The sequence below is a fragment of the Ursus maritimus genome, unplaced genomic scaffold (genome assembly GCF_017311325.1).
Source record: "Ursus maritimus isolate PB19 unplaced genomic scaffold, ASM1731132v1 scaffold_9, whole genome shotgun sequence".
Lineage (NCBI taxonomy): Eukaryota > Metazoa > Chordata > Mammalia > Carnivora > Ursidae > Ursus > Ursus maritimus.
The window spans coordinates 60,196,835-60,224,332 of NW_024427107.1; the positions used below are offsets into that span (position 1 = coordinate 60,196,835).

A 27,498-nucleotide genomic window follows, 5' to 3' on the forward strand; every position below is an offset into this window, starting at 1 on the left:
TAAAGGAGTCAGGACTTGCTTAGTTCAAAAATGAAACTATTTCTCAGCCCCAGTGTCTCTAAGCAGAACGTTATCAAAGTAAGAAGGTAAGGAAAGGTATAAAAGCAAAGACCCAAACCAAAATGCTGCGGGGAAGATGTGGTCTCACGGTAAATATAAACAACAGGTGTGGCTATAAAACCACTTTTTAGCACCTCAAAAGATTTGAGATGCTGTATCCTAAATCATTTTAGTAAAACAAAAGAAGCATAACAACAAAAAAATCCAAGTTTTGGAAAGGTGTGCATTACACACTCTCTTTGATAAAGAAATCTTAAGGGCATTGTCCCTCAGTTGTCTCAGAGGACCCACAGTAGAAAAGGGCATATTCCAAAGACTTTTATGCATGTGACTTTTGTCTAATACAATGAATTCTAGTAAGATTCTAGAAAACCCACAAAGCTTTTAAAAGAATTGTATTGGCAGAATACATTGCCAGCTTGGACCTAAAAAGTCAGATAAAGAGAGTGCCCTGCACTGTCCAGAATTCTATGAGCTGGAAACGCACTGAAATAATTACTCAAATACAAACACAGGCTATTTCCTTTCTGTTGGAAAGGAAAAATGACTCAAGGGTAGAATCGTAAGTATACAGCACGGGTTGGCAAATTATGGCCTACAGGCCTGATTTTATATCTCCAGTTAGCTAAGACTGTTTTAAATTTTTTTTTTTTTTAAGATTTGAGGAGGCAGGGAGTGCATGCACACATGTTGGTGGAGGGGCAGAGGGAGAGAGAAAATCTCAAGCAGACTCCCCAGTGAGCATGGAGCCCAATGTGGGGGCTCAATCCCATGATCCTGAGATCATGACCTAATCTGAAATCAAGAGCTGGATGCTTAACCAACTGAGTCACCCAGGCGCCCCAAATGTTTTTATATTTTTAAAGGATTGTTTTAAAAAAATACAATTAAACAAAGGCTATACATGCCAAGTGAAGACTATTTACTATGTGGCCCTTTACAGAAAATGTTTACCAACCTTTACCTAGAATTTGATGCCAAGAAATATGGAGGATCATTCCCAGGAAGCAATAATGGGCACTGATCACAGAACTGGTAGTATGGTCCTGGCTATATTTTAGAACTGATAGGGATTGTGTTTGTTGAGGTTAACCATTCCTGTTCTACCATTTTACATTGGAGAGCAGATAACTAGCTTCTTGTGTTCACTTATCTTCAGATCAAAAGGAATCATACCCAAAGAGTGGCACTTGAGGTAGGAGTTTCATCTGCACCTGATTTAGATAATAAGATTCTGGCTCATGCACCTGAGCCTTATATCATAATGGGTCGTGTCTTTGGGTATGTGGGTCTTATAAGGAGTTGAGTATGATTCACAACATGGTAAAAATGTATATAACTTGTTGCCTGCAGAAAGACCATGTGGTTTTGAAACATATCTGCAAATTCTTTTATATTTCCCATAAAGAGATGGGGTTTGTGTCCCATCTCCTGGAATTGGGGAGGGCTTGTGTCTGTTCAGTCCCACAGAGTAGAACAGTGCTTACTGCGTAAGTTCGAAGATTAAGTCAGAAAACGCCATGTTGTTTCTGCCTTGCTCCTTTGGGAGACTGGCTCTGGGAAAAGCCCCTGCCATGTAAGGACTTTGATTACCCTAAAACCTCACCAAATGGAGTGGAGTTCAGCCACTCTTGACAGTCCAGCTGAGCCTAGACTTCTGGCCAAGATATCAGTCACATGAGTGACGTGTTCTTGGACTGTCCATGTCAGTCCATCTACCAGCTGAGTACCACTAATGTCATGAGGATGAAAAGAGCTAACCTAAGCCCTTCCTGAGCTCCTGACACACAGATTCTAGGAAGTATTATAAGTGGCCAATACCTTAAGCAACTAATATTTGGAGTACTTTGTTAAGCAGTGATAAATAACTGAAACAATTCACTATGTGTATGTGGGATCCACTCCACGAGGAAGTGACACTATGGACCCCGCCATGTGACTTGCTTTGATCAGTGGAATGTTAATAAACGTGACACAAGCAGAAGACTGGAGTTCTCTTGCACCTCCACCACTGCTATGAGAAGATATGCCTGGGCCAGTCCACTGGCAGGCAAGAGACATGGCGGCAGAGGTCCCAGTTGCTCCTGTCATCCTGGTCAAGTCTGTCCTACACAAATGAGTAGCCAGCTGGCTCACAGACAAGTGAATGAGCCCAGCGAAGAGCAGAAGGACCACTCATCAAATCTAGCCCAAATCACCAGGCCATAAACTTGTGAGCTAATGTATTGTTCTATACCATTCATTTGGGGAGTGTGTACGCCTGTTGTTAGGTACCTTTAGTAGCAATAGATGACACAATAAGAATTTTCATTTCAAGGCACTTCTTTATTAAAAACACATTGTTTCTAATCATACACTTTTGTGTACGGTCCCTGAAACACTTGGCATATTCATTCTAGTCTTTTTTTCTTATTACTCTCCTTCCTTCCAGAATGCCTTCTGCCCTCTTTCTGCCTCTCCTAATCCTGCATATTCTTAACAGCCTGGCTTAAATTCTATAACCGTAGACTCAATCTACATCCCTTTATCCCACAATAGCTTTGCTTCTGAATTTGTGTAGAATTCACTTTCTGTACCATCTTTGCTTGACAATTAACTATGTTGCTTTGTGATGCTACTTACCTCATTTCTCCCTACCTATATTTTGAGATCTCTGAAGGAGTGATTATCTTGTGTCCTATTGCTTCTTACCATCCATCTCAACACCCTACACTGCATAGCCTAGTTTCATGCAAATAATAGGTTTTGAGTAGGAAGTAAAGAACACACCATAGATTTTGAAAGGGTCTTGCACAGGCAGAGACAACAGACTACACAGTTTGTAACACAGCTTATAACCATTTCCTACTGCAGGTATTCTCTGGCTTTTCGAAAGTTCCCATTAAACCACTTCACTTTTAAGAAAGACCTATGTTAACGTACCTGGTTTCCCTGACTCAAATCTGGAGAGGGTTTTCGCTTTACAGAAAAGAGGCAAAAAGCGAAAACAGCATTCAGTGTTGGTTTTGCAACAACCATTATANCCCCCGTCAGCTCCTTCCCCGAGACCTACACTCAGCATCTCAGCAACAAGCCGCCAGAGCTTGGATTTGTGTCCGTGAGCATCTGTGCTTTATCTAGATTTATTCTGTGCATCCATTAGGAAGAGGTGTCCTAAGGTATCAGAAAGCGTAAAAGAGATGATTTTTTTGGGTCTGAGAGTGTTCAGAAATTTTTCTGTATGAATTAATGGTACTGCTCTTCATTTTACATCATTTCAGCTTAGGAAAGATTTCTTAGGAACTTTCTACTTTCAGATAACAGGGGGAAACCTATACTTCAAATCTGAAAGAATAATAGAACACTTTATGGGAGATAATTGAGCAATTTGGTGCAGGGTCAGGGGGTGGGAGGGAAATATGCTGAAATCTTGAATGTTTTCAGTGAATCAGAGTCTTTATGGGTAAAAAGGTATTAAACAATTGTTGTCAGGCTTGACTATCTGCCAAATGACTGATCATAATGGCACAGCCGTATTTCCTAACTTGGAGGTTTTGCAAGTCATTAATAGCCTGTGCAACATTTACCAGGTGTTTGGTTAAAGCATGCTTACATAAAGAGTTTGCAAATATTTATATCCCACAGAAATCCTCCCACTGTATTTAGCGTTAAAACAGAAGAATCATTTTCCTTTAAAAGACTGTATTTCTCATGAAAGAACATTATTTTTCTAAAAATTGTAAAGAGAAGTATTACTCAACTTTTCCCCCAGGGAAATTATCCCCCAAGATAATGGGGAGGCCAAATTAGGACAAAGAATCACCTGCCCAAAACCACATTTTAGTGACAATTTACCATATCTGAATTTTTTTCTTGAAAATAAAGCAATAGGAAATAATCTTTTAGCATTTGTGGGGAAAAACTAAAGTCTTCTTTGTACCGTCATTTCAACTACAATGAGAGGAAGCCCAATTATTATTTTTCCTCTTGGTTTTGCAAAAGAAGGCTTACAATGTCTTTTAATGTCTGTATGTAAGAGTCAGCTAAACCAGTCCTTACATTCAGACATTAAAAATGAGGATAAAGGGGCACCTGCGTGGCTCAGTTAAGCAAGCATCTGCCTTCGGCTCAGGTCATGATCTCAGGGTCCTGGGATCAAGCCCCACATCGGGCTCTCTGCTTGGCAGGGCGTCTACTTCTCCCTCCCTTCTTCTCTCTCTCCTCCTCTTCTCCCTCTCTCTCAAATAAATAAATATTTTTTTAAAAAAATGAGGGTAAATAGGCACTCTTCACTGAAATAGATTTATGTTCAAGGGACAGGGTTTGGAGGTGGGATAGGGAATATCTCTTGAGGTCTATTAGAAGTGAGAGCAATCTCTTTTGTATCAACCATAAACTGGCACTGCTTATGTGGCTATATGAATAACCCTAGCCACAAAGAATGTTCTAATGAAAAGTATATGTCTAAGGCCCAGCTGTCACTGCTTTCATGTCCTAGTGGGGACACTGCCCAGACTGCCCACTCCCCTTACATACAGGACACCTAATAATGAAGCTGATTAATTCATATCCAAGTACAACTTGACATAATTATTTTAAAGATTGTAATTGGCTGGCTGTCATCTCCCTTCATGTCCATTAAGAGGGCAAAACTTGCATATCAAAGGGAGAATCCTTTTCAGACTAAGTGGATGGATAAGGAAGTACCCACTTAAAAGTCCAAGTCAGACCTGAGAGGTGAGTGCACTAATTAGCTTGTGGGAGAGCTCCCCCTTGAGGAGCTCAAAACAACTGCAAAACTCAACTGAGAAATTACATCGCCAGCTCCTGTCCTTCGGAAGAAAAGGCTAATAAGCACTTTAGGACAAAGAAAAAAAAATCCTTCACATATATGTCTGCCAAAGACTATTTTAGTAAAGGTCCCCCTCCCTCCATCCAAGACATTATTTAACAGGTTCCTCTAACATGAAATACGACACATACAATGAACCATACCGCCATGTTTGTTCTGTCTCCAGCCAGGACTCACCTCCTTCAATAAACTTGGGGAAAAACCATTAAAAAAAAAAAAAAAAGGTAAAAGACAACCCTGTTCTAAGGTATTATTTTTTTTGTGTGCCGACTGCTACCAGTAATTAGTTGCTTTACGTTCTGAGAATAATGTGAGGGGTAAAAACAAAAAAACAAAACAAAAAAAAAACCCCAAACACATCTTGACCAGAGATTGTAATTAATTGGAAAAAAAATTTGGCTGGCTGAGTATCTGAAGATTCTGCTTTGTGTTCAAGATGAGCATAGCCCAGAGCTGACTCTACTGAGGTTTTGAAAGAGAGAGAAAGAATGAGGTGATGTTATAATGTCTTCAGCAACCAATCTCCTCCAGGGTAAACAGGCTCCTTTTCCAAGTATGTTTTAAGAATGAGCTATCCAATCTACCCACATAAGTCAAATATGCAAACCTCCAGGGCACATTCCACAGGCAGAAGGGGGGACTTACAAGTCCGGATCTGCTCAGTTAGTGCGAGGACTGAGGAGTGGGCTTTATCAGACCAACCTCCCCTGCGGCCTCCGATGACTTGAACAGATCTTCCGTAAAAGCTGTCTCAATATCCCCATTTATCTAGCGTGGCTTTACCCCTTGCCCTTTAAAGTTTCTGGAGACATTCCCCTCAGCACAATGAAGAATAGACATCAGTGCTCAGTGTTATGAAAGGAGAATAGGGTTTTCTTTCTATCAGATCAGGGCAGGTCAGTTCCAATAATAGTTTAAGTGTTCCCACTGAAGCAGAATCGAGGAGGAGTTTGCAATACTGTCCATCTAAGTCCCAGGACGATGGCGTTAAATGCTGGATGTACGGAAAGACAGAAAAATATCGTACAAAGTGAGAGAAGCTTCATAATTATATTAACTACATTAGCTGTTATTAGCTATAATGATAAGTTAATCAGAACAGGGAAAGAATTTAGGACAAGGGGCATTAATTTTTCCTCCCCAGGGCATACTCTTCAAATTCTGGCAAAGGATAATTGATGATACTACACTTCTACTTAGTATACCTCCGAAGTGCCCTCGGGAGTCAGCCGAAATCGAGGAAATCTTTAAACCTGGGCAAAATCAAATAACAAAGACTGGGTCTCATCTCAAATAACATTGAGCTTGTTGAACTGAATGTTGCAGCTGCCAAAATTCCAGATCGAAGGGAACGTCTTGTGTGAAAAATCAAACCATTTAGCGGTATAGAGTTTCATTGGTTTGGGCTTGATTAGCCTGACCCTGTTACTACCCATGATAACAAGCACAAAGATAACACAGGATAACACTTAAACCCCATTTAACTCTTTCAGGCTTGCCCCCCCCCCCCATCTCCGTCCATCTCTCTTCCATCCCTCAAATACTTAACATCTATATTTATACTAATATATGTATAGTATTTGTGATAAATCTGATTTTCATGATTCCATTAACTTTGTGCATTTTGACTTTTCAAAGTGTTCCCAGATTATTAAAAGGTTTTTTCATTTGACCAATCTTGGGGGGAAAAATGCATCAAATAAAAGTTTCTAAATTTCACCTGTTTCTTTTCGGATTTTTTTTTTTTTTATATGGAGCTAAACAGAATTAGGTTAATGAAGAGATGTGAATATATGGGCTTGTACTAAAGAAGATCCAGTTTCTCAGAAGTAACATGTAGTGAATTCCTTCTTTAAAGGAGCCCAGCTTCCTTCTCAAGCTTCTTCGTGTCTCCATTCTGGTAGTGTTGGCCATTTAGTGATTGCTCAGCAAATGTTTATTGAGTAAATTAATGAGCACTAATATAAAGATAATTGAACAATTAGTAGGTAATGAATGATCTGCAAATTGGCAATTTATAATAAATTACAAATTATTTAATCCATAAATAATTAAACTTCAATCGAGATAATGATAAATATTCAGTGAGTAAACAAATTACTGGAATGAAAAAGGAAGATTCTACTAAAAAATCTGAGGCCCAAACTACAGAATACTTGCAATAAAAAAGAAATGCCATTTTTTTCAGACACTGTCAGCTGTGAATGGGCACTGAGACAAAATGAGATACACTGTGAGCAGGGCAAGTCACTAAGCCATCTTGCATCATCACCTGTTGTTAACAAAGATGTCTTTAATAGTCAACTGCTCAATGCCCAACAGAATCTCACTGCGAAAACATACTTGAGAGGTTTTCTATTCAAACTCCACCATTTTGCAGATGAGAAATCTGAGCCCCATTTTCAGATGTACGACCTGTACTTGGCTAGTACATTGCTGGCCTTCTTTCCAGTTGGTGCTTTTCTTTTCTTCTCTCCTACCTGCCATTAACTCCACCCCTATTTCTCCAGTGACTACCATGTGTCATTTCTCTGAACTAGTCCGACTTTTGAACTGAGAGGTAGTGGGTTGCAAATAAAGGAGGGTATATTTGTCACGCTTATCCTTTTAAACTATGAAGTTTCAAAGACAGGTACTATACTATTGATTACCTTGGTGACCTGGTTTTACCTGTAGTGGTGTATGCAACAGTTGTTTCTATTGCTGCTGCGCCCAGGAAGTGGAGTAGTCCTGTTGCAGATTCAATGTGTTTCTTAGTCTTTTTGAATGTACTAAGAAAATCCAACTCAAGTGTGTGCAGTCAGAGGTGATGAAGAGGGAGGGATACATACGACAAAAACTTCTAAAAGCAAGCCAGCCAGTTTCTTAAATAAAAAGCAGAAAAAACGGAAAAGGATAGTTTTCCAGCCAGGAAACAGGCTTTTGCCATTATAGCATCCAACATATGATCAAAGAGAAAACATCAGTAAAACATATGTTTTTCCATAGCTTCGAGTCCATCTGTCCCTGACATTTTGCTAATTATCTCAAAAATGGGTTTTGGTATAATTTTCCTTTCCCTTCTATTTCTAGTTAAAGGTAACGCTATCTCTTGGTGAATAACAGCTTCAGTATTAAATGATCTTGAACAACCGTGCCTGGCATATACCCACGCCATTCTGGAGTTCCTGATCTCCTAAGACAATCTTCTCCTCGGTGTCCAAATCTTCCCTTACAGTTTGCGTGTTCTGTAGCATAGAACACCACAGCACGTCTTATAATAGAGAAATATGACCGTACTGAGCATGCAACACGGACAAAATGATGCGTAAAGAAGGCAAAACTTGCCTTGGACGGGAGCAAACACTACAGCCTTAGGTGTCAGGAGCTGAGTACTGCCATCTACTGGCCACGAGGTCTGGGTCGATTTTCCTCACTTCTCTGAGCTTCAGATTCCTCATCTGAAGAGAGACTCACACTTAGATCAACAGGGTTCTGAGGTTAGATAATGTGTTTGAAACATCACTTCATACATTTCAAGTGTGATACAAATGTCAGTGGGAAATTTCTTATGAGTAAAACAGTCTAAGATTCTAGGGACATCCACAGAATGGCTAACCACACACATTCAGGAAACTGCTTAGAGAAACAAAGCGGCTTCTCCCTTTCCCGTTCTACGGCAGTACTTTTTGTCAGCACCCAGCCATCACTGCATCCGTAACCCCGGAGCCGTCTCCATTTGCTGGGAGAGAGGCCAGTCTCTGACCTGAACTTCACGGGAGCATATTTTGCAAAAACAGAGGTAACTCTCTCTTGTCCCCCTTTTTCTATGGGCTCAACTGAACATCACTGTGAATTTACTGCCAAATGGCAGATGTGAGGCTAAGATCCTTCTGGAATGACTAGAGCAATCCCATCTTTCCCCCTCTAGATACACCTCACCGTCCTCTGAAAGATTTATAAAGAAGGACACTGTGGCAACACGCGACCTTTCGAAACTGCTCACACTATGTTCTCTCCCCGGAAGGAATTCTAATGTCCTCTTGTCTTGTGTTGCCTGCCGCGTACCAACCACAGGGGAAAGACACTGAAAATTTAATGAATTTAAGAAAAGCTGTGCAAGCTTCTCTTTTGGAGGAGCCTTGGGGAAGAGGGAAGCAGAAAGAAAGAAAACATTCGAAGAAATTACACTGCCCCCGAGGGCGGCATCTACAGAGGCTAGTGACAGGGATTTGGAGATGTATTATTTTTCTAGTGCCCATTTACCTACAGGGCTGGTTTCACTACCGTTGCTGGCTACCACCAGGGCAAAGGTGAAGGGATAAGATCAATATCAGAGGGAAAAACACTCGAGAAAGAAAACTGTGCCTCCAGAGTACAACAAAGACTAGAGGACGGACATAGCCAGGGAGGGGAGGGTGGGTGTTAAAAACAGAAGCATATGGAACTAGATACACAATTTGTCTGAAAAGCATACATACATACAACACCCAGAGAATAACAGCAAAGAAAATGTTTCGCATTTAACTAATATAGAAACATATTTGCCATATATTTTTAAGTGGAAAAGAGAAGGCTATGCCACTCTTCAAGGTATGACACTGTTCTTATAAGTGTGCACGGACAACAACCTGAAAGGATACACATCGAAATCTTTGGGATTATTTCTGAATGTTGGAATCCGAGGGGGATTTTTTACATGTTTTCCTTTTTCATATATGTATACTTTCTTATTTTTTTCAACATTGAATATACAAAAAGGAAAAGTAATACATGCTTTTAAAAAATGAAGACTTCTAAATTTCTTTTATAACCATCACTGAGAAAACATATTTGGGTATAGGGAGGAAGAGGTTAGAATAGGGATCTACAAACCATAGCCCATGGGCCATATCTGGCCTGCTGCCTATTTTTATAAATAAAGTTTTATTGGAACACAGACACCTCATCCATTTACATACACAGGCAGAGTCCAAGAGTTGGGACAAAGACCATATGGCCTGCAAAGCCAAATTGCTCTACTTGGCTCTTTACAAAAAAAGGTTGCCAACCCCTGGGCTAGAAGAATCCTTTCTCTGCTATTGAATATCCATTGCACACTATTAGCTGTGAGGAAGTCATAACCTCTGTGTCTCAGCTTCCCCATACATAAATAGAAGGATAATACGTCTTACAGTCATCTTGAGAATTAAATGAGTTAATGCATAAAAAGTACTTACTGCTGGGGCGCCTGGGTGGCACAGCGGTTAAGCGTCTGCTTTTGGCTCAGGGCGTGATCCCGGCGTTGTGGGATCGAGCCCCACATCAGGCTCCTCTGCTATGAGCCTGCTTCTTCCTCTCCCACTCCCCCTGCCTGTGTTCCCTCTCTCACTGGCTGTCTCTATCTCTGTCGAATAAATAAATAAAATCTTAAAAAAAAAAAAGGACTTACTGCTGTGCCTGGCCCATTAAGAAACTCTCAAAAACATTATTCTACTTATTACCTACTTCCTTTTTAAACAAGATACATTATTCCACTATTAGGTTAAACCTAATGAAATTGCCATTTTGTTGGTGAAATTGTTCAACATTGGCAATCTTATATGGTTCAATGTAACCATCCTTTCACCACTTGCTGTTCTCATTTCTCCTGTGTAAGTCATAATCTCTGAGACAGTGTCAACCTCATTAAGGCAGTTTGGGGTTAGCTAGTTTGCCATGAAGAACTGAGAATAAAAACCTAGCACTGTACCCAAATCCAGATGTCTGAAACAATAATGCTGCGTTTGTGTTATGCTTTGTTACTTGTGAAACACTGGCAATTGAGCACTAAAGGTATGTATGGTGTGACAGATTCCATGCTCCTGCCCTGCTGCCCTAAACAGAAGCTTTTCAGATAAAGGATAGTCCTCCCATCCTCCAAAATAACACCTGTCTCTTGATTTTCAGCAGGCCCGGGAAGCTTCCACCACACTGTGACAATCACTCGTGGTGCTGAGCAGAAATCCAGACACATCCTGTTACAACATCCAGGAAGACCTGCCCCTGAAGGGAATAGGGGACTCTGGTTCCCACAAAATTTCAAGAGTCTGTCATTCAAGTGCACTTAAAGATGGCATTTTGGGGCTTGGTACAGATTCAGCATGGGAGTTCTTCAAAAAGAAAAAAAAAAATCAAATGGGGCTTCTCCAAGAATGAGACGGGAAGACAGATTGGAACATCGATGGAAGGGAATTCTCAGAAGCTGCAGATAGAAAAGCACAGGATGAGGTTCCTGAAAAGGAAGCAGATCAGAAAACTGAAGGACTGGGGCGCCTGGGTGGCACAGCAGTTAAGTGCCTGCCTTCGGCTCAGGGCGTGATCCTGGCGTTGTGGGATCGAGCCCCACATCGGGCTCCTCCACTGGGAGCCTGTTTCTTCCTCTCCCACTCCCCCTGCTTGTGTTCCCTCTCTCGCTGGCTGTCTATCTCTGTCAGATAAATAAATAAAATCTTAAAAAAAAAAAAAAGTAAAAATGATTAATTTAAAAAAAAAAAAAAGAAAACTGAAGGACTAATCAAGTATTCTCGTCAACGTATATGAAGAAGGGCTTTAAGTTCAGTACTAAGCCTATCAAAGGAAGAACAAACTCAATTTAATCCAATCAACATTTATTAACCGCCTATTTTATGCCAGGCACTGAGTTAACGCAGCTAGAGCTAGTAAGATAAACCAGATGCTATTTCTACCCTACAGGAGTTTCTGGGCTGGTGGAAGGAAGATAAACACATAACCAAATAATGTTAATATAATGTGATCAGTGTTCTAACAATAATAGCAGTTATTCATTCACTGAAAAAATTGTGAAGGAAATACAGAATGGAAAAATTAATTTTGCTTGGAAAGGCCCAGGGAGGGTAAGGAAGAGAGAAACAATTGGAGGTGTGCCTCACAAATTACTTAAAGTTCACTAGGTGGACCCCGGGGCAAGAATGAGAGTGGTCTGCTGCAGTCTCAGGATAGGAGGGATACAAGGAATGGATGCAAATGAACCTGGGGAATGTTTATCAAGGGCCTCTTGTGCCAAGCTTAAGAATCTGGACTTGATCCAGTAGGCATTTAGTTTTTTTAAGCAGGAAGAGATCTGGTCAAGTCTGATTTAGAGAGACAAAAGAACAGATGCTTTCCCAGAGAACCATGAAGTAAGATCATAGGAGGCTGTTCAGGCCGAGACTAGGGAAACTTAGACCAGAAGGATTGCAGTAAGAGTAGGAAGGAGGGAACGTACACTGGATACAGCAGGGCTTCAAACTAGTATGCAAAAGTGGAGGCAGAAAGTCTGAAGACCCAGAAGGGAAAGAGACGAAAAGAATTCTGGCGTGGGAGGAGGGAGAGTCATGCAGGCAGGGAGAAGAGCACAGGTTAGGGGACTGGCCTTCGGGGAGATAATCTCTCTTTCTCAGGGACATAAAGGAAACCAATCAGAAGGGGGTAAAAATAGAGGTGATACTGCAGGGAGGAATGTTAAGAAAATTTATCACCATTGGTGCCTCCTCAGAATAATGAAAGGGGAGAGGGATGGGGGCTTGGTGGAAAGGGAGCTAGGAGTAGCACCGCTGTTGGGAGACTGGGAAAAAGGAAAAGCCAGACATCTGTAAAAACAATAATCCAACAGGATCCTGACTCAGGATCCACTTGGGCCAACGACTCACACATTGGTGGCCTCTATCATCCACACACTCCATTTTTTCCAAGACTGTTCTGAGTTTGTCAGTCCACTCACCACTGGTGATGCTATTATCACTGATGGGTGGTGAATGACATCCGAGAGAGGAAAATTAAGTGTCCTTAATCCCAGAGAGGAGAATTTAGTTTCCTTAGCCTGACACTCAAAACCTCTTCTCATGTAGCCCTCAGACTACTCTTCTGATCTATCTTGACCTCCATCACTCATCCCTCCTCAGGTTCAGAAACCCCAATGCTTTCAGGCTCAGGCACGTAATGCCCGTGTGGGAAGAGGCAAGTGTCTGATGCAAGAGGGTTGGTGAGGCCTATGGCTTAAAAGCTGTAACATTTTCTTGTTCTCTAGGGTCAGACAAAATTCATAAATACAACTTGGTATTTCGGGGACTTTCTCTTTTAAAATCCTACATAGGACAAATCCAGCCTCCTCCAAGCAGACTTCCCAATTGACCAGGCTCCTAGATAGGAGTTCTTTCTCAAGTCTTCTTTGGTGGTTTCCCTCGTGTTTTCTTTCTTTCATCACTTGCTTGTGCTTATAAGATGGTATCTTTCATAGCACAGAGGTCAGAATGTGAGCTTTGGATTCAGATAGCCCTAGGTTAAAACCTTGACTTTGCCATTTTTGGGTTTTTATGACATAGACAAGAAACCTGTTTTCTGAGAGTCATTTTCTTCATTTGTAAATTGGAAATAATATTACATTATGGGTTATTGTGACAATAAATTAAATAACTATGCAAAGTACTTACTGGAGTGCCTTGCATGCAAACACTAAAATATTTTTTAAAATAGTTTTCTCCAGCCATATATTTTTATTTATATTTAACAATAAAACAAAACTACACATGTGTGTATATATATATATATATATAACATACACATTTATTATCTTTATCTTTCTCCCATCCTTAAGAGCCCCAGGGTACATGTGCAGAACCTCTGTCATGACACTCAGTGGGGGGGATTGGGAACCATGCCCTTTAGAGGCAATCCAAGGGGCGTATATTTATGTTTATTAAACAATGAAATAAAACTATACGTGTGTGTATATACATATATACGCATATATATGTACCCACATTTACATAATTATTCCCCATTTGAAAAGTGATTTCTATACTCTCCTTTGCTTCTGATAAACCCATGTATGGAGTCTATATAATTACAGACCGACCAGTAATAACTAGTAGCAACTTTGTAAGGTACACTTTATAATATTTTTGAGAAAGGGGAAACTGAGGCTCAGGGAGGTGAAACAGACTTTGCCAAGGCCACACACAGTCAATAAGAAGTCTCCACAGTCCAGGCTTTCTCTAATCTTTATAACTATCCAAGACAGGAAGACTGTCAAGAGCAATTAAACACTTAACAGTCACATTACCCCAAAGTTAGTATGGAAATTGAAAAATATATTTAATGAGACTCTGAAGGAGGAACATGAAAGCCCAAACACAATGGCCTAGAATGATATTGGCCAAGACCTCCTGAGGACAATCGTATTTCATCATAACATTGCCATGGAATCTTAAATATAACCAATCCCACATGTGTGGACTGCTATTTCCTCCATCAACAAATATGGCACCACAATCACCATAAGTGATGCCATTTGAAGGAAGGGCCATTGCTCCACAAAGCAGATTGCCTCTAAAGGGCAAGATTCCCAACCCCTTCATTGAGTGTCATGACAGAGGTTCTGCCCATGCACCCCAGGGCTGTTAAGGATGGGAAATTTGACTTGACAGGATGAGTCCACAGTGTATTAATGTTCAAACAGGGATTGGGAGCAAAATCAAGGGAAGGGTATCTCCAATTTTGTAATCTGACTTCAGTACTTCCCCAAACTACATAAAACAAAAAGCAAAACAAAGCAAAACAGAGAGTAAAGTTATCAATAAAAGGGGCGCCTGGGTGGCTCAGTCGATAAGCATCTGCCTTTGGCTCAGGGCATGATCCCAGGGTCCTGGGATCGAGCCCCGCATCGGGCTCCTCTGCTGGGAGCCTGCTTCTTCCTTTCCCACTCCTCCTGCTTGTGTTCCCTCTCTCTCTGGCTGTCTCTCTCTCTGTCAAATAAATAAATAAAATCTTTAGAAAAAAAGTTATCAATAAAAAAAGGAATGAAACAGACAGAGAAGCTAAAAAGCAAACAGATTTATCCAAACAAATCATGTTTCATCAACTTCATTTCTGTGACAGAGCAAAAAGCTCAGTGTTCAGAGTAAGCAGCAAAGGAAGCTGGACTTTTGGTCATATTGAGTAAAATGTGACAGTCTCATAGGGGACTAGAAAGGTTGAATTAAGAGGGAGAAAAGGAAGAAAAGATGGATCTGGTTAAAAGAAAGAATGAAATTGAGTTTGTGGCTATAAAACCTTCATTGTGCTTCTGGAATTTGGACTGAGAAAATAAGCTAGAAGGGTGTGTTTTAAAAAAAATAAAAGGGTGTATCTTGCCCATTTTTGGCCTCCCACTTCTATCTGTGAGGCAACCTGCTGGACTTCCCTAAGAACAGTCTCCTGTTCTCCCATAGTAATGTGATAGTGATAGGTAACGGTTACTGAGCCCCTGCCATGTGTCAGGCACCATTTTAAGTATTTTCTAGGTGTTCCCTCCTCTCACCTGCCAACAGCCTGTGTGGTAGGTCCTGCTGATGTGAAGTACTCAGCAACTGTACTGACCCGGACTCATCCAGTACGCTCTGAACCGCGCTTCCTCCTATCTGTAACGGCTTGCAAGAGAAGCCCCATGCAGATAGAAAGCCTCTAAGACACAGCAAGTATGATTAAAACTGTCAGGGGTTTTCTAAAGCAGGAAGGTCCCATAAGTTACAACTTTGATAAGAACACCTGGCTGGCACTGGCATTTCTCAGGTCCCAGAAGCCTTTGGCTTGGGTCTGTTAACAGGTGCTGGCTGGGAGAAGGAGCAGGATATCTGGCAGGCGAGGGGAGTACTGGATAAGGGTGCAGAAAGCTAGCTCCTGACCCCAGCCCTGCTTTCCCTGGCTGTGAGAACCTGGTCAAACCTTTCACGTTTCATTTCCCAAACTACAGAACCTATAATAGTGAGGGGCTGGGGGAGAGGGGGAGATCACCGAATGAAAAACGGAATCAGGTAGCAAGTAAAATCCTCCCCCCTGTAAGAGTAGTCTTAGTTATTTAAGTCTAGGCAATTGGTTAAAAAAAGAAAATCCTCTAGTTCTTTGATGGATGAAACAAATAGTTCATTTGTGACAAACCCCACTCTTATTTTTTCAAGTAGAATATTAAATAAATGCTATATTTAGAATATCAATGTCCCCTTAAGAGCAGTAGTTTCTTTACAAAAGCCAACAAAGTGGCACTGTTCTGTGATGAAAATGGGAGACATGTTTTTCTTAATGTAAAATTTATAGTATTTTTACATGAGATTTTGGGTGTTAAAATTCCTTTGGTTTATAAAGTGTGGCGAGGGTAATTTTTAATTTAAAAGTATGAATGAGTAAAATACGAAGGTGGCAACTAGATGCTACTGCAAAAATATCTTCTGAAATTGAACTCATCTGTGAAACCCAAAAGCCTTGGCTGCATGAGCACAGCTCAGACAAGCAGAATTGCAGTCAGGCAAGAGCTGCTCTTTTGTCAGCTGTCATCTTCCACCAGTTGGTAAAACCATACCTTTCTTTATAAGAATGTTCTGCTCTCTTCAGATTATCCTTTCAGTGAAAAATGCATAAAGTGGATTTTCAAACTCAATTTCTTTAAGTATAACATATACATTTCCTTATATTTATGTTATGCTATATTAGATTGTTATATATTTATACCTATATATTTATAATATAGATGAATATAAAACCTATCTCCTATCCATCACTTTTTAAAAAATTATTTGAGAGAGAGAGTGAGAGAGAGAGAGCATGTGCGTATGGGTGGAGAAGAGGGAGAGGGAGAATCTCAAGCAGACTCCACACTGAGCCCAGAGCCCAACTCAGGCTCCATCTCACGACCCTGAGATCATGACCTGAGCCAAAACCAAGAGTCGGCTGCTTAACCACGCTACCCAGGTGCCCCTCTTCAACATCTTTAATAGAAATGATCCTACAGCCCGTATGGAAAGACACAGGATGACATTTTCATTTTTTCCTTTTAAAAACACTTTGCCATTTTAGAAAATTTGGAAAGCACACAAGTCTCCCCAAACCAACTCTGAGATATAATTTACATACAACACATTTCACACATCTGAGGTGCCAAGTAGAGAACTTCTGACAAAGATATAAAGCATTTTCATAACCAAAGAAAGTTCCTTTGCTTCTTTTTACCATCTCCCCTCCACACTCCAACCCAAGCAACCCCTGACTGGACTGCCATCACTGCCAATTTTGTGTTTTAGAATTCATATGATGGAGTCACACCATAGGTACTCTTTGTGTCTGACTTCTGTCACTGAGCACAACGCAAGGTCCTTTCATGTTACATGCACCAGGAGTCGGTTCCTCTCCATTGTCGAGTAGCACTCTTGGTGTGAATACAGCACCGGTTCCTTTCCATTGTCGAGTAGCGCTCTTGGTGTGAATTCAGCACCATCTGTTCAGCCACGCTACTCTGGAGGGACCTGAGGATTGTTTAGAATTTTAACGCTCCTTCGGATATTACCAGACTGGAATTTTTATGAATATATGTTTCCAATTCTCTTGTGTAAATACCCCAGAGTAGAACTGCAGTATCATTGAATAGTTGTGTGATTAACCACATAAAAACTTCACAGTTTCTGAATCGGGTGGGACCACTGCGCCCAATAACAACATATGAGAGATCTCATTGCCGTGCACATTCAGCAACCCTGAGGACTGCCAGTCATTTGAATTTTAGCCATTTTACGGAGTATGAAGTGGTATCTCACTGTGGTTTTACTTGCATTTTCTGGGTGACTTAACGTTGCTTAGCGTCTTTTCACGCACTTATTGTCCATGCTTTTATCTTCCCTGTAAAGTGTCCAAATCTTCCGTCCATTGTTATTGGACACACCTACTCTTCTAGATTTCAGGGTGATGATCTGCCTTGTGAAATCAGTTTTTGGATGGGTCCCAGCAAAATCATTTTTATTTTGTCCAGCTTATTCCTGTTGTAAAGATTGCAGTGATGACGTCATGCTCTTCACCTATCAGAGCTGAAATCCTAAGCTTTCTGCATCTAGGGAGATGATCATACGACTTTCTGCATTTATTCTATTAATGTAGTGAATCAAGCTGAATTTTCAAAAACTTAACCTTGAATTCCTATGCACACATGATCATGATATAGTATCATTTTTGTCTATTGCTAGATTCAATTTATTTGTATTTTGTCAAAGTTGATGAAGGACAATGGTCTATAGTATACCATTCTTGTAGTATCTTTGTCAGGTTTTAATGTTATGGTTATTCTGACCTTACGCTTTGGAAGTGTTCCCCTTTCCCTCTCTTTTCTGAAAGAATCTGCATAGGTTCAGTTATTGATTACTTCAATTTATTATAAAAGCCTTCAGGGCTTAGGTTGTGTGTGTGTGTGTGTGTGTGTGTGTGTGTAGTTCTAATTTAAAATTTATTAGGAGATATGTGGCTATTTAAATTTTCTAGCTTTGAGTTGGTGCTAAATTAAGATTTTTAAGGAATTTGTCCATTTAACCTAAGTATATTGTCATAACTCATTCATACTATTTTATTATTTTTTAGTGTACATAGAAAATTTAATGATACCACCAACTTTCTTTCCTGACATTGTCTATTTTCCTGGTTCAGTCTAGGTAGATGTTTACCAATTTTGTTATCTCTTCAAAGAATCAACTTCATTAGTTTTCTTTATTGCTTGTATGTTTATCTCATCAATTTCAGCTCTTACTTTCAGATTATGTGTTCTTTTCTAATGTCTTAAGGTAAACATTTAATTTACTGATCTCGAGTCTTCTTTTAATAAAGGCATTTAGTGAAACAATTTTCCTCTCAGTTGTACTGTAGCTGCACACCACCAATGTTTGGAATATTCATGTTGCTATTATTATTCCGTTCAAAATATTTTCTCATTTCTGTTGTGATTTTTTTTCTTCACCCATGTGGTTCTCGGTTGTGTGTTAAGTTTCTAAATATTTGGGATTTTCTGGATATCTTGTTAATGATTTCTAATCTAATGCTGTTGTGGTCAGAGAATATGTCCTGTAAGACCTCAGTGTTTTGAAATTTCTTGGATTTATTTATACCCTTACGTGCAGTGTATCACGGCGTATTATTCTCTGGAACTTGAAAAGAGTGTGTGTCCTGAAGGTTTTGGGCGTAGTGTTCTGTTTGGCATGTGGTAGTGGCTATATAAATTTTTTCAAATACATGAATTAACTGTGATTTAACAATTCAGAGAAAGTGACTGGTCTAGAAAGGGACTCTTTAGAGAAAAAGGAGGGAGCCGGTATAGCCAGATTGAAGAGGAGAGGATGGCTGTAACAGGGAGCGAGTACCCAGGCGTAACAAGGGATGACTGGTTCAAGCAGAGGCAGAAAAGGTTATTTGTAGAAGAGAACAGAGGCATGTCTTCTGAAAGAAGAGGAAGCAGCAGATGAAGATGGGGTGGAGGGGAAAAATATTCAGGGAAATCCCATCAGATAGTCTATACCTTCTCAGTGTAGCAGAAGGAGGACATCTACTAAAGATGAAGGAACTTGGCAGCAGACTTTTTGAGGTCTCCAAACAACAGTCTGCTGGGCTGAAGGAAAGGATGGGGGGGCTATGCCAGGGCTCCACTGGGGTCCAGCAGCAACAATCTGTCTTGGGGGCAGCAGCCATCAAGGGCTTTTCTCAGCAAAGGTTTCTAACCTAGGAACCTAAACAGGACCTACGGGTGGGTTTTAGTTAAACCTCAGCAGAACTTCCTAATAATTACATTTTCACCTATCAATGTGAAAAGTCCTATAATAGGGCTTACCATGGGTAGCAAACCAGTTTGTCTGCAGACCTAAATGACATTCTCCAAAAAGCTTTATTAGAAATGAAGCTGACATTCTGGTCTCCATTTACTCTTTTCATTCAAAGGGGTATTCTTTTTATTGACCTCATAAAACCTGGGATGACACTGAAAGCCCTTTCCAACATTTAGAAGTCTATTATCCTGAATCATCAAAGATGATCAAATTCAGCACCCCTGGTTTAAGAAAGCTGAGGAGTGTCAAGGTGATGTTAGTAAGCTTTCCATCAAAAGGGGTTAAAAACAACAAATTCTGTTGTTGGAAAATTAACTTATGGGAAACAGGCCCTGATGATGTCGGAAACTTTACTGTGCACATCTAGGCTGCTAGAGGTTTAATAAAAAATGTAGAGCAGTTCATACAAAAGAGAAATGTAACAAAACACAAAGACATAGAAAAGGAAACCAACATCCAGAGGGAAACCAATAATGACAAGAAAAGGCACAGACGCAGTGCTGTGATCGTTACGTATGCCCAGCTTTATTTGGCTACACTGGATTCTAATAAGTAGCATACTCACAGTAGATCACATAAAGTAACGAGCTATTCCACTTCTTCTGGTAACTTGTTAACTACATACCCCACTGGTCTCTATGGGTAACATAATAAAGACATGGAAGACAATAGCAGAAGGGTAAAGGGGTGGAACAGCTCAGAGATCAGCACTGAAGGGAATAATGTTAGCAAACACACAGATCCTACAATCCAAAGGTCCAAAAGAGAGAGGTTTCCCTTTTATTCAATAACATAAACAGAACTGCCAAATTTCAGGGTGCTACATCTCAGCAGAATATTTTGAAAACGGGAAAGAGGTGGGGGGGGGGGTTGAAGTACAAAAAGAACCAGAAATATATTCATTTATTTTTCAGGAGACCAGTGGGAAATACTACAAATCAATACTGACCATTTGCAGGGGATATTCGTATGATAACTATTTATTCCTGCAGACTTCTGGACATCTGAAGAATTCCCATTGCTGTGCCACAAAGCAAACTACGTGGAAACCTTTTCCACATTCAAAATGGCTTTTAAAAATATTTTATATTCTGGGGAACTCTGAGTGCTTCACCCATAAAAATAAGTCTTTCAAGTTGGCAGGGGAAAGAACCCTTTCCAGATGGAGAACTTGATGCCGAAGGAGGTAAACTCACTTTAGCAGCCACGGAAACAACACAAGGCACAGCCAGGGGCTGAAACTGCCTCCAACCTGAAAATATTCTTAAATGTGCATAAAAGAGAATCTGAAAGTTGCCTGTGAGCTTACACCTGGCCCCAGTAGAGCTTCCTCATCAACATTCCAAGCCGGCCTCAGAAAGCTGAAGAGAATCTTGCAAGCACAGGAAAATAGACAAATTTCTTTCCTTCAAGCCTAATCTGATGATTTAAATCTATCTATCCTAATGCCTCTCAGGTGTTCTAACCATCTTATGCCTTTTAAGAGCCCTTCTGCGGGGAGGTAACACCAGTAGCTTCTCTTCTGATTAAACACATCTGCCACAAAATAGCAGGTGCCGTCTGGACACAATGAAATTCTCAGAAATTCCAACAGGAAACTTGCAAAAGGTTTTGAATGCTTGTATATGGTAACATATCCTAACGTTTCTCAGACTTTGGAGAAAATGGGGGGAATGTTTGTGTAGAATTTTAGTCCTTCAAACAAAGGCATCAAAATGTTAATAGAGCGGACTTGCTGGCCAAAACATTAAAAAAAAAAAAAAATTTAAACTACTGAAGTTAAAACAGGGTGATTTTCAAAAAAGGTTAAAATCAGGACTCTCATCAAATACAAAAATGAACATGTTTAAGATTTTTTTTTAACTTGTTAGTGAAGAAACCAGTAAGATGTAACAACCAGGAGAAAAATACTACAAAGGAGAATCCAAAGAGCACACGCCCACAGATCAGGGAGAGTAACATTAATGTAAAAATGTCAGGCAAACCTCACCTTTTCCGCAGTGGCTAGCAAAGCCAACTGAACCTCCATGGGACAGAATTTACACATCCACGCCAGGATTATTTTGTATTGCTTTAAGTTACCTACAACCTACTGAGCTGTAAAAACAGCGCTATGGAATTAGACAGCCCCAAATGGTGTGCTATTGACGATGCATAGTTTCTCACGGAAGCACAGATTTTCCCTGCACAGATCGCTGACCGTCTTATTTATTGCTGTATTCCCAAACCCGGTATAGGGTAGATGCTCCATAAATACTTGCTAAATGCATAAATGTCTACTACGTATCAGGCATTAAGCTAGGCCCTTCATGGGCATCCTTCCATTTAATTCTCCCAACAACACCCTTTAAAATAATTATTCTCATTTCACCGATGAAAAACTAACTTGTGTAATGTTATACAGCTATTACTTGTCAAAGGTTGGAAGTGGAGGATAAGCAGGGAGGATCCGACCCAGGTCTGTGAAAGCCCTATTTCCCTTCTTCTTTCCACTTAATATACGTCCTTTTTATTTGTCATCACTGTATCATCTGCCTCTAAATAAAGGGATTGTTTATAGGTTACACTGGCATAACAAACACACTTGCTTGATGAACACGAATCGGAGATCCACGCATTGAAAAAAATAAATGGGCAACAACACTCAAGAGAATCTAAGCATAAGGAAGAGACACATGAACATCTCTGTTGCAGCCTTGCAGGTAAACACAGGATATCTACCAGCCCAGACACCCCCCTGCCCCACTCCACTCCACCTGGGTGCTCATTTCCCAATTTTCAGAATAATAAAGATAGATGAATTCAATACTGTTTATATGTGGTGTTTGTTTTCATAGAGATCAGAGCAGCACTTAGGAGATCGGCAGCAGCTCACATTCGATGCATGCTTCCTAGGACCACGGACCACTCTCACAGTAACACTAGGCAGCAGGTACCATCTCCTTTCTGCAGATCAAGCTGAAGGGCATGAAATCACACAGCAAAGTTGAAGCTCTGGGCTTTAGCCTGGCCCTTGTCACCACCCTCAGCACTCCACTGTTTATCAGGGCTGGTGAAGTGGGCTTTGTCACTGCAGGTCTTAATTTTTCACAAACCTCTTTGCCCTGTTTTTCACAGCCTAGCCTCTAAGGGCACGGCGAGCCCCCACCCCAGTTTCCAGCATCCTGGGGCTGGTAACTGCAGGCTGACTGAAGTCCTATTCTCTGGCCACTTGTGACCACCTGGGAATTTCACTTTCACTCTTGGAGAGGCAAGGGCCAGAGAACAGGGGAACAGAGTGGTTTTCTAAGGTCTCAGTGGAAGGTCAAAAAGATGTAGGCCAAATGTTCATGTGAAATCCTCCTCTGTTCCCTAAGCCCCCAATACTTTTCTGATTTCTTTTCTTGCCTGAAAACAGGCTGCCCTTAGAATGAATAATATGTTTTTAGACACCTCCAGATGAGTCTTGACAAGAATAATAGCAAAATGCTGACAGGTAGAAGGGGCCAATAAATGGCTAACTTAACGGGTCACTTAATATTATTTCATTTTAATCTTCACAACAACTCCTGGAGATAGGTAATTATTATCTTTATTTTGGAGATGAAGAGTGAGGTTGAGTAATTCATCTAGCTTAAGCAGCTTGCCCAAGATTCCAAGAAATTTGTGGTTGACCTGAATCAGTGGTGTTGCCTGAAGACCAAATGGGCCACCAAAAGCAATAGGATAGCTGTTCAAAACCTGTTATCTCAGGCCCACGCCCTCTTTCTTCACGTCCCTTGGCAGAAAGCCTTCGTAAGCGGTATACCATGGACTCCAAGCCAGGAAGCATGAGACCTCATCCTCTACAAACCAGTATAAATAAATGCCTACCCTGCCCTCAAGGGCATCTCACAATTCCTGCCCATAATAAAAGATAACACTACTTTCAAGTAAGATCACGAAAAAGCCTTTGCCATTATTCTATCACACAAGCATTAAGAAACATTAAGCACACATTATCAGATGAAGGCGACCATGATCAGCCAAATGGTGACTGACTGACGGATTGCTTTTAGGGCTGGAATAACTGACCCCGTATGGGATTTCCTCATATTCTTAAGGGAGGGGCTAAGAAAAAAAAATTAGACACTTGGAATCTAAACAAAGTTCTGACACTGCCTTCACAACTTTAGGAATTTCATCTAAAAAGCCATTATTCCAGTTGGTGGTGGGGGAAGCAAAGTGCATTAAGGACAATTTTAATACTTAAGTTAGGAGGACTTCATTCCCTGTTAATTCATCTCGAGCTACACTTGTGTTTCTTACATTTTAAATAACCTAGCTCCCCATTCGTTTGTATTACAACCCTTTTTTCCAAATGAAGTTTTTTGTACAATTTGAATATGTCAAACAGATATATAGGGAGCTGCTTTACTTGACACACCCATCTCAACCCAAAGCACACCCCTGTCCCTTTGGCAATCTTTAGCGTACCCAAGGGCTCCGAGGAACACACTTGGGAAACGACCCAGTTGGGGAAGAGGCTTGGCATCCACGGAGCTGGGCTACTCAAGCACAAGTCACTTTCCCACTAGAGGAATAGTTTTCTCCTAGAAAAAGGGAAGACTCTGGACTCGAATCAGGACTTCTCAACATGGGTTCCCTCTGGAGCACAGTGCTGCTGTACAGAGCACGTTGTTCAGTCCGGTCGTTCACATGGTGCTTGTGAAGGGGGAGGGGGGCGGGGGAGGTCTGGAGAAGATCTCCTGACTCTGATGGGCTCCCCAGGTGGCCCCATCCGCTCCTTCTCGCCTACCCTGTTCTCCAATGGAGAGACATGATCCTAAGGGCATTTGCAGTTCATTATACTGTCATAGTTTCTGCTTCCAAGTGCTTCTTGACCTCCACATATAATACTCAAAGCCCCTTGCATCTGAATGGAATCCTCATTTTTGTGTTGAAGGTATTCATCTTAGGAGAAGTTAGTATTATCATGCTCACTTCAGAATTTTCCTATTTTGAAATCTTCCCTACTTAGAACATCTAATCCTGATCCTGTAACCCAGCTAATTTGAAAGACTTCCTTCCTTTCTTTTCTCTAGGATTGGTACACACTCATTTTCTCTAGAGTTCCCCCAACCCCTTACCCTGATTCCCACATACTTGTCCTGGATACTTGGAATCCATGCTTCTCTGTTTAGGCTTATTAAGTAGCATAGCTTGCATGGATCTGGAATCCATCCCCCCTTTTAAAGTAAATCCACGCCAGAAAACTTCAGCAGGGAGATGCATTTCATTGTAAGGGTATGGGAAAGGCCACCGTGGTGGGGAGAGGAAGAGGGAATAAAATAGTTTGGATGCCGCATACTTTACCAGTAATGTCATGCTGTTTGAATGACTCACTGTAGATCTGATACTGATTCGGACAATGTTTCTTCAACCACTTGCAGACATCCTGCTGAGTCCACAGAGCCACTGGTTTTGACAGCTTCACCGTAGCCGACTATGAAGCAAGCAGGAAAAGGTCTGTTAATGCCAGCCCCATGTCTAGAAAGGCACTATTGTTAGAAGTCCTAGCGTGTGTGGCAAGGCTGCAGGCTGGAATTCCTGAAGATAAGTCTCTGGCTGTTTTCCTCCTAACCTCTACAGACCTTTCTCCATACCCGTGAAAACCAGAAGAAAAGATTCAGGTGGAAAAGACCATGAAAACTATACTTATTCTCATGTGATCATCTCTACTGGAAAAAAAGTCCCCAGGAAGTAGTGTTTTCTGACAAATACTTCAACAAGACAATGCTATTGCTAAGCAATTAATTAAATTTTAGGGGTTGGATAGCTGCCCCCCAGTGGCCTTTCTCTGTACTCCAAGAAAGTGTCCATTTCTCATTACCCTCTGAGACCTCTAAGCGTCTAGTGCAACATTAGCCCTGGTGGGTGCTAATAATTATTTTTGGAACACACGTTATTGGATTTAGATACCTACATACTAAAGAGTGCAAGTTGGCCTGGGGGTGGTCCCTTAAAGTCTAGGAATTATGCCACAGTGGGGAAGCAAAAAGTCAATTTCGACAGCACGTGGAGAATGGTAAAAAGGAAACGGGGTGGCTACACCTGATGGAGAAGCCAACCCATCAAGGCCTTTTACTGCTTTCTAGATCTTTCAGGGAGGGGTTTATGTAACAACATAAAACAGAGGTGAAGGGGACCCAGCCTTTGACAGATGGCAGGTTACAAATTCATTCATTCATTAACATGCATCAGCTCTGTGCCAGATGCTGGTCTTCCTCACGGATCCCAGCAACTTGGACGATGCAAGATGAAAGCTTAGCTACTTATAATTTTTTTTTTCATTCCGGATCAGTATTTCTCAACAGAATAGGATTATGATATCAAAAACTCTTAAAGGATGTTAGGCACCACACAGACCTGGCCTTAAATATCACTGACCTTCTCACTAGGGATCATTTGCTTTTATTTCTCTTTCCATCTTTCAGATTAAGGCCAGGGGAGAGCCTCAATTTTGAAGGACTGTGATTTAATATCTTTCAAACACCTGCTAACATTTTTGACAAGGAGGGCTTGCTCCAGCCTCACAATCTTCATCGGAAAGCAACATACCTAACAACAACTGTTTGATTTTATTTTGATTACATTTAAGGTTACTTTTGTTTTATGGCAAATAAATTATGGTAAAAAATAAAATTTCCAGTAGTAATGTCTAGTTTGCTTTTAAAACAAATGTGAGTTTAAAAACAGTTGGTCAATTAAAAAAAATGAAGAGAACAGTAATACAGCTGGTAACAGGATAATAAGTGACATGCACAATTCACATGTGTGAAACACTGCTCAGGTGTTTCTTTGCTTTATTAGTAAATTTCCAGTTGTAGGATTCTTTGGGACATAACTTACAGAACCATCACAAACAATATTTTTTCTTCATGCTGTGATAATGTTTTTCACTCTTACTGTGACAGATAATTTTATACATATACATATATACACATTCATATATATATATCTGCTTTTCATTCACTGTGATTGACATTCCTACACTGATATTTGGGGTTGATGTTCCCTCTCCTCGAATTTCGGCAAGGTCTGTGATGGTCCTGGCCAATGGAGCACAGCGGGATCGATGTTATCTATGTGACTTCCAAGGCAAGGTCATGAAGAGACAGCTTCTGCCTGGCTCATACTCTTTGGCACTCAGCTTTGGAACCCAACCACATGCTGTGAGGAAACTCAGACCACATGAAGACACAAATGCAGGAATTTTGGCCCATTCCCCAACTGATGTTTCAGCTGACAGCCACCCCCAACCCTCAGACAAATGAGTAAACAAGTTGCAGATGATTCCAGCCACCAGTCTTTGAATCTTCCAACCGAGGCTCCTAGACACCATGATGCAGAGACAAGCCAACCCTGCTGTCCCGAGTGAATTCCACTGAATGTAATCCACGAGCATCAAAAATTGTTGTCTTTCACCACTAAGTCCAGGATAATTTATTCTTCAACCCTAGTCACAATTGGAACACTAAGTTACATGCTGGTAAGGACGGATCTATTGTAACTGTGGTCCCAGAATGCCTTGCATTTAAGAGGTGCCACAGAGCCACAATGAATAAGTCCACGTATTAATGAAATGAACCCAGCAGGGAATTTCACGTGTAGCCCTTTGCTGCTCTCCACCCACCCTGTTGTGCTCATGTGGCTCCTAGTCGAATGTGTCAGCCTCCTCCTTCCACCTCAAATCCCTGAGTCACAGGCTGCCAGCCACGTCCCCTGTAAACTCTGTATGCAACCATATCAAATCTTTCCTAATTTTGATGAGCGAGGAGGACCTCGGGTGTGGATGGTGCAAATGAGTGAATGTTGTGTTGTTCAGTTTCTTCCTTTTTGCTCATCATTACCTCCTTTCCTTTACATGATTAGGAGACTAGAATTTTGGCTCTTCTAGCTAGAAATGCACTCACCGTCGTGTTTCACAAGTCAGCACCACTGAATCTGGCTCCTTCCTGCTCTAAAAACTTTTCTTCACATTAG

General features: G+C 40.9%; 1 protein-coding gene across 4 annotated transcripts in view; it reads right to left on the reverse strand.

Moving 5' to 3' along the window:
- The window catches only part of SAMD12 (sterile alpha motif domain containing 12), a 372,276-nt gene that overhangs the window by 190,757 nt on the left and 154,021 nt on the right, over positions 1–27,498 (reverse strand). For 3 of the 4 annotated variants that reach the window (XM_008689282.2, XM_040626174.1, XM_040626172.1), the window contains one exon: positions 24,829–24,958. In XM_008689282.2, coding sequence (XP_008687504.1) covers positions 24,829–24,958 — 130 coding nt within the window. The remainder of the gene's footprint in view (positions 1–24,828; positions 24,959–27,498) is intronic. The other variant, XM_040626173.1, reaches the window with a different exon arrangement.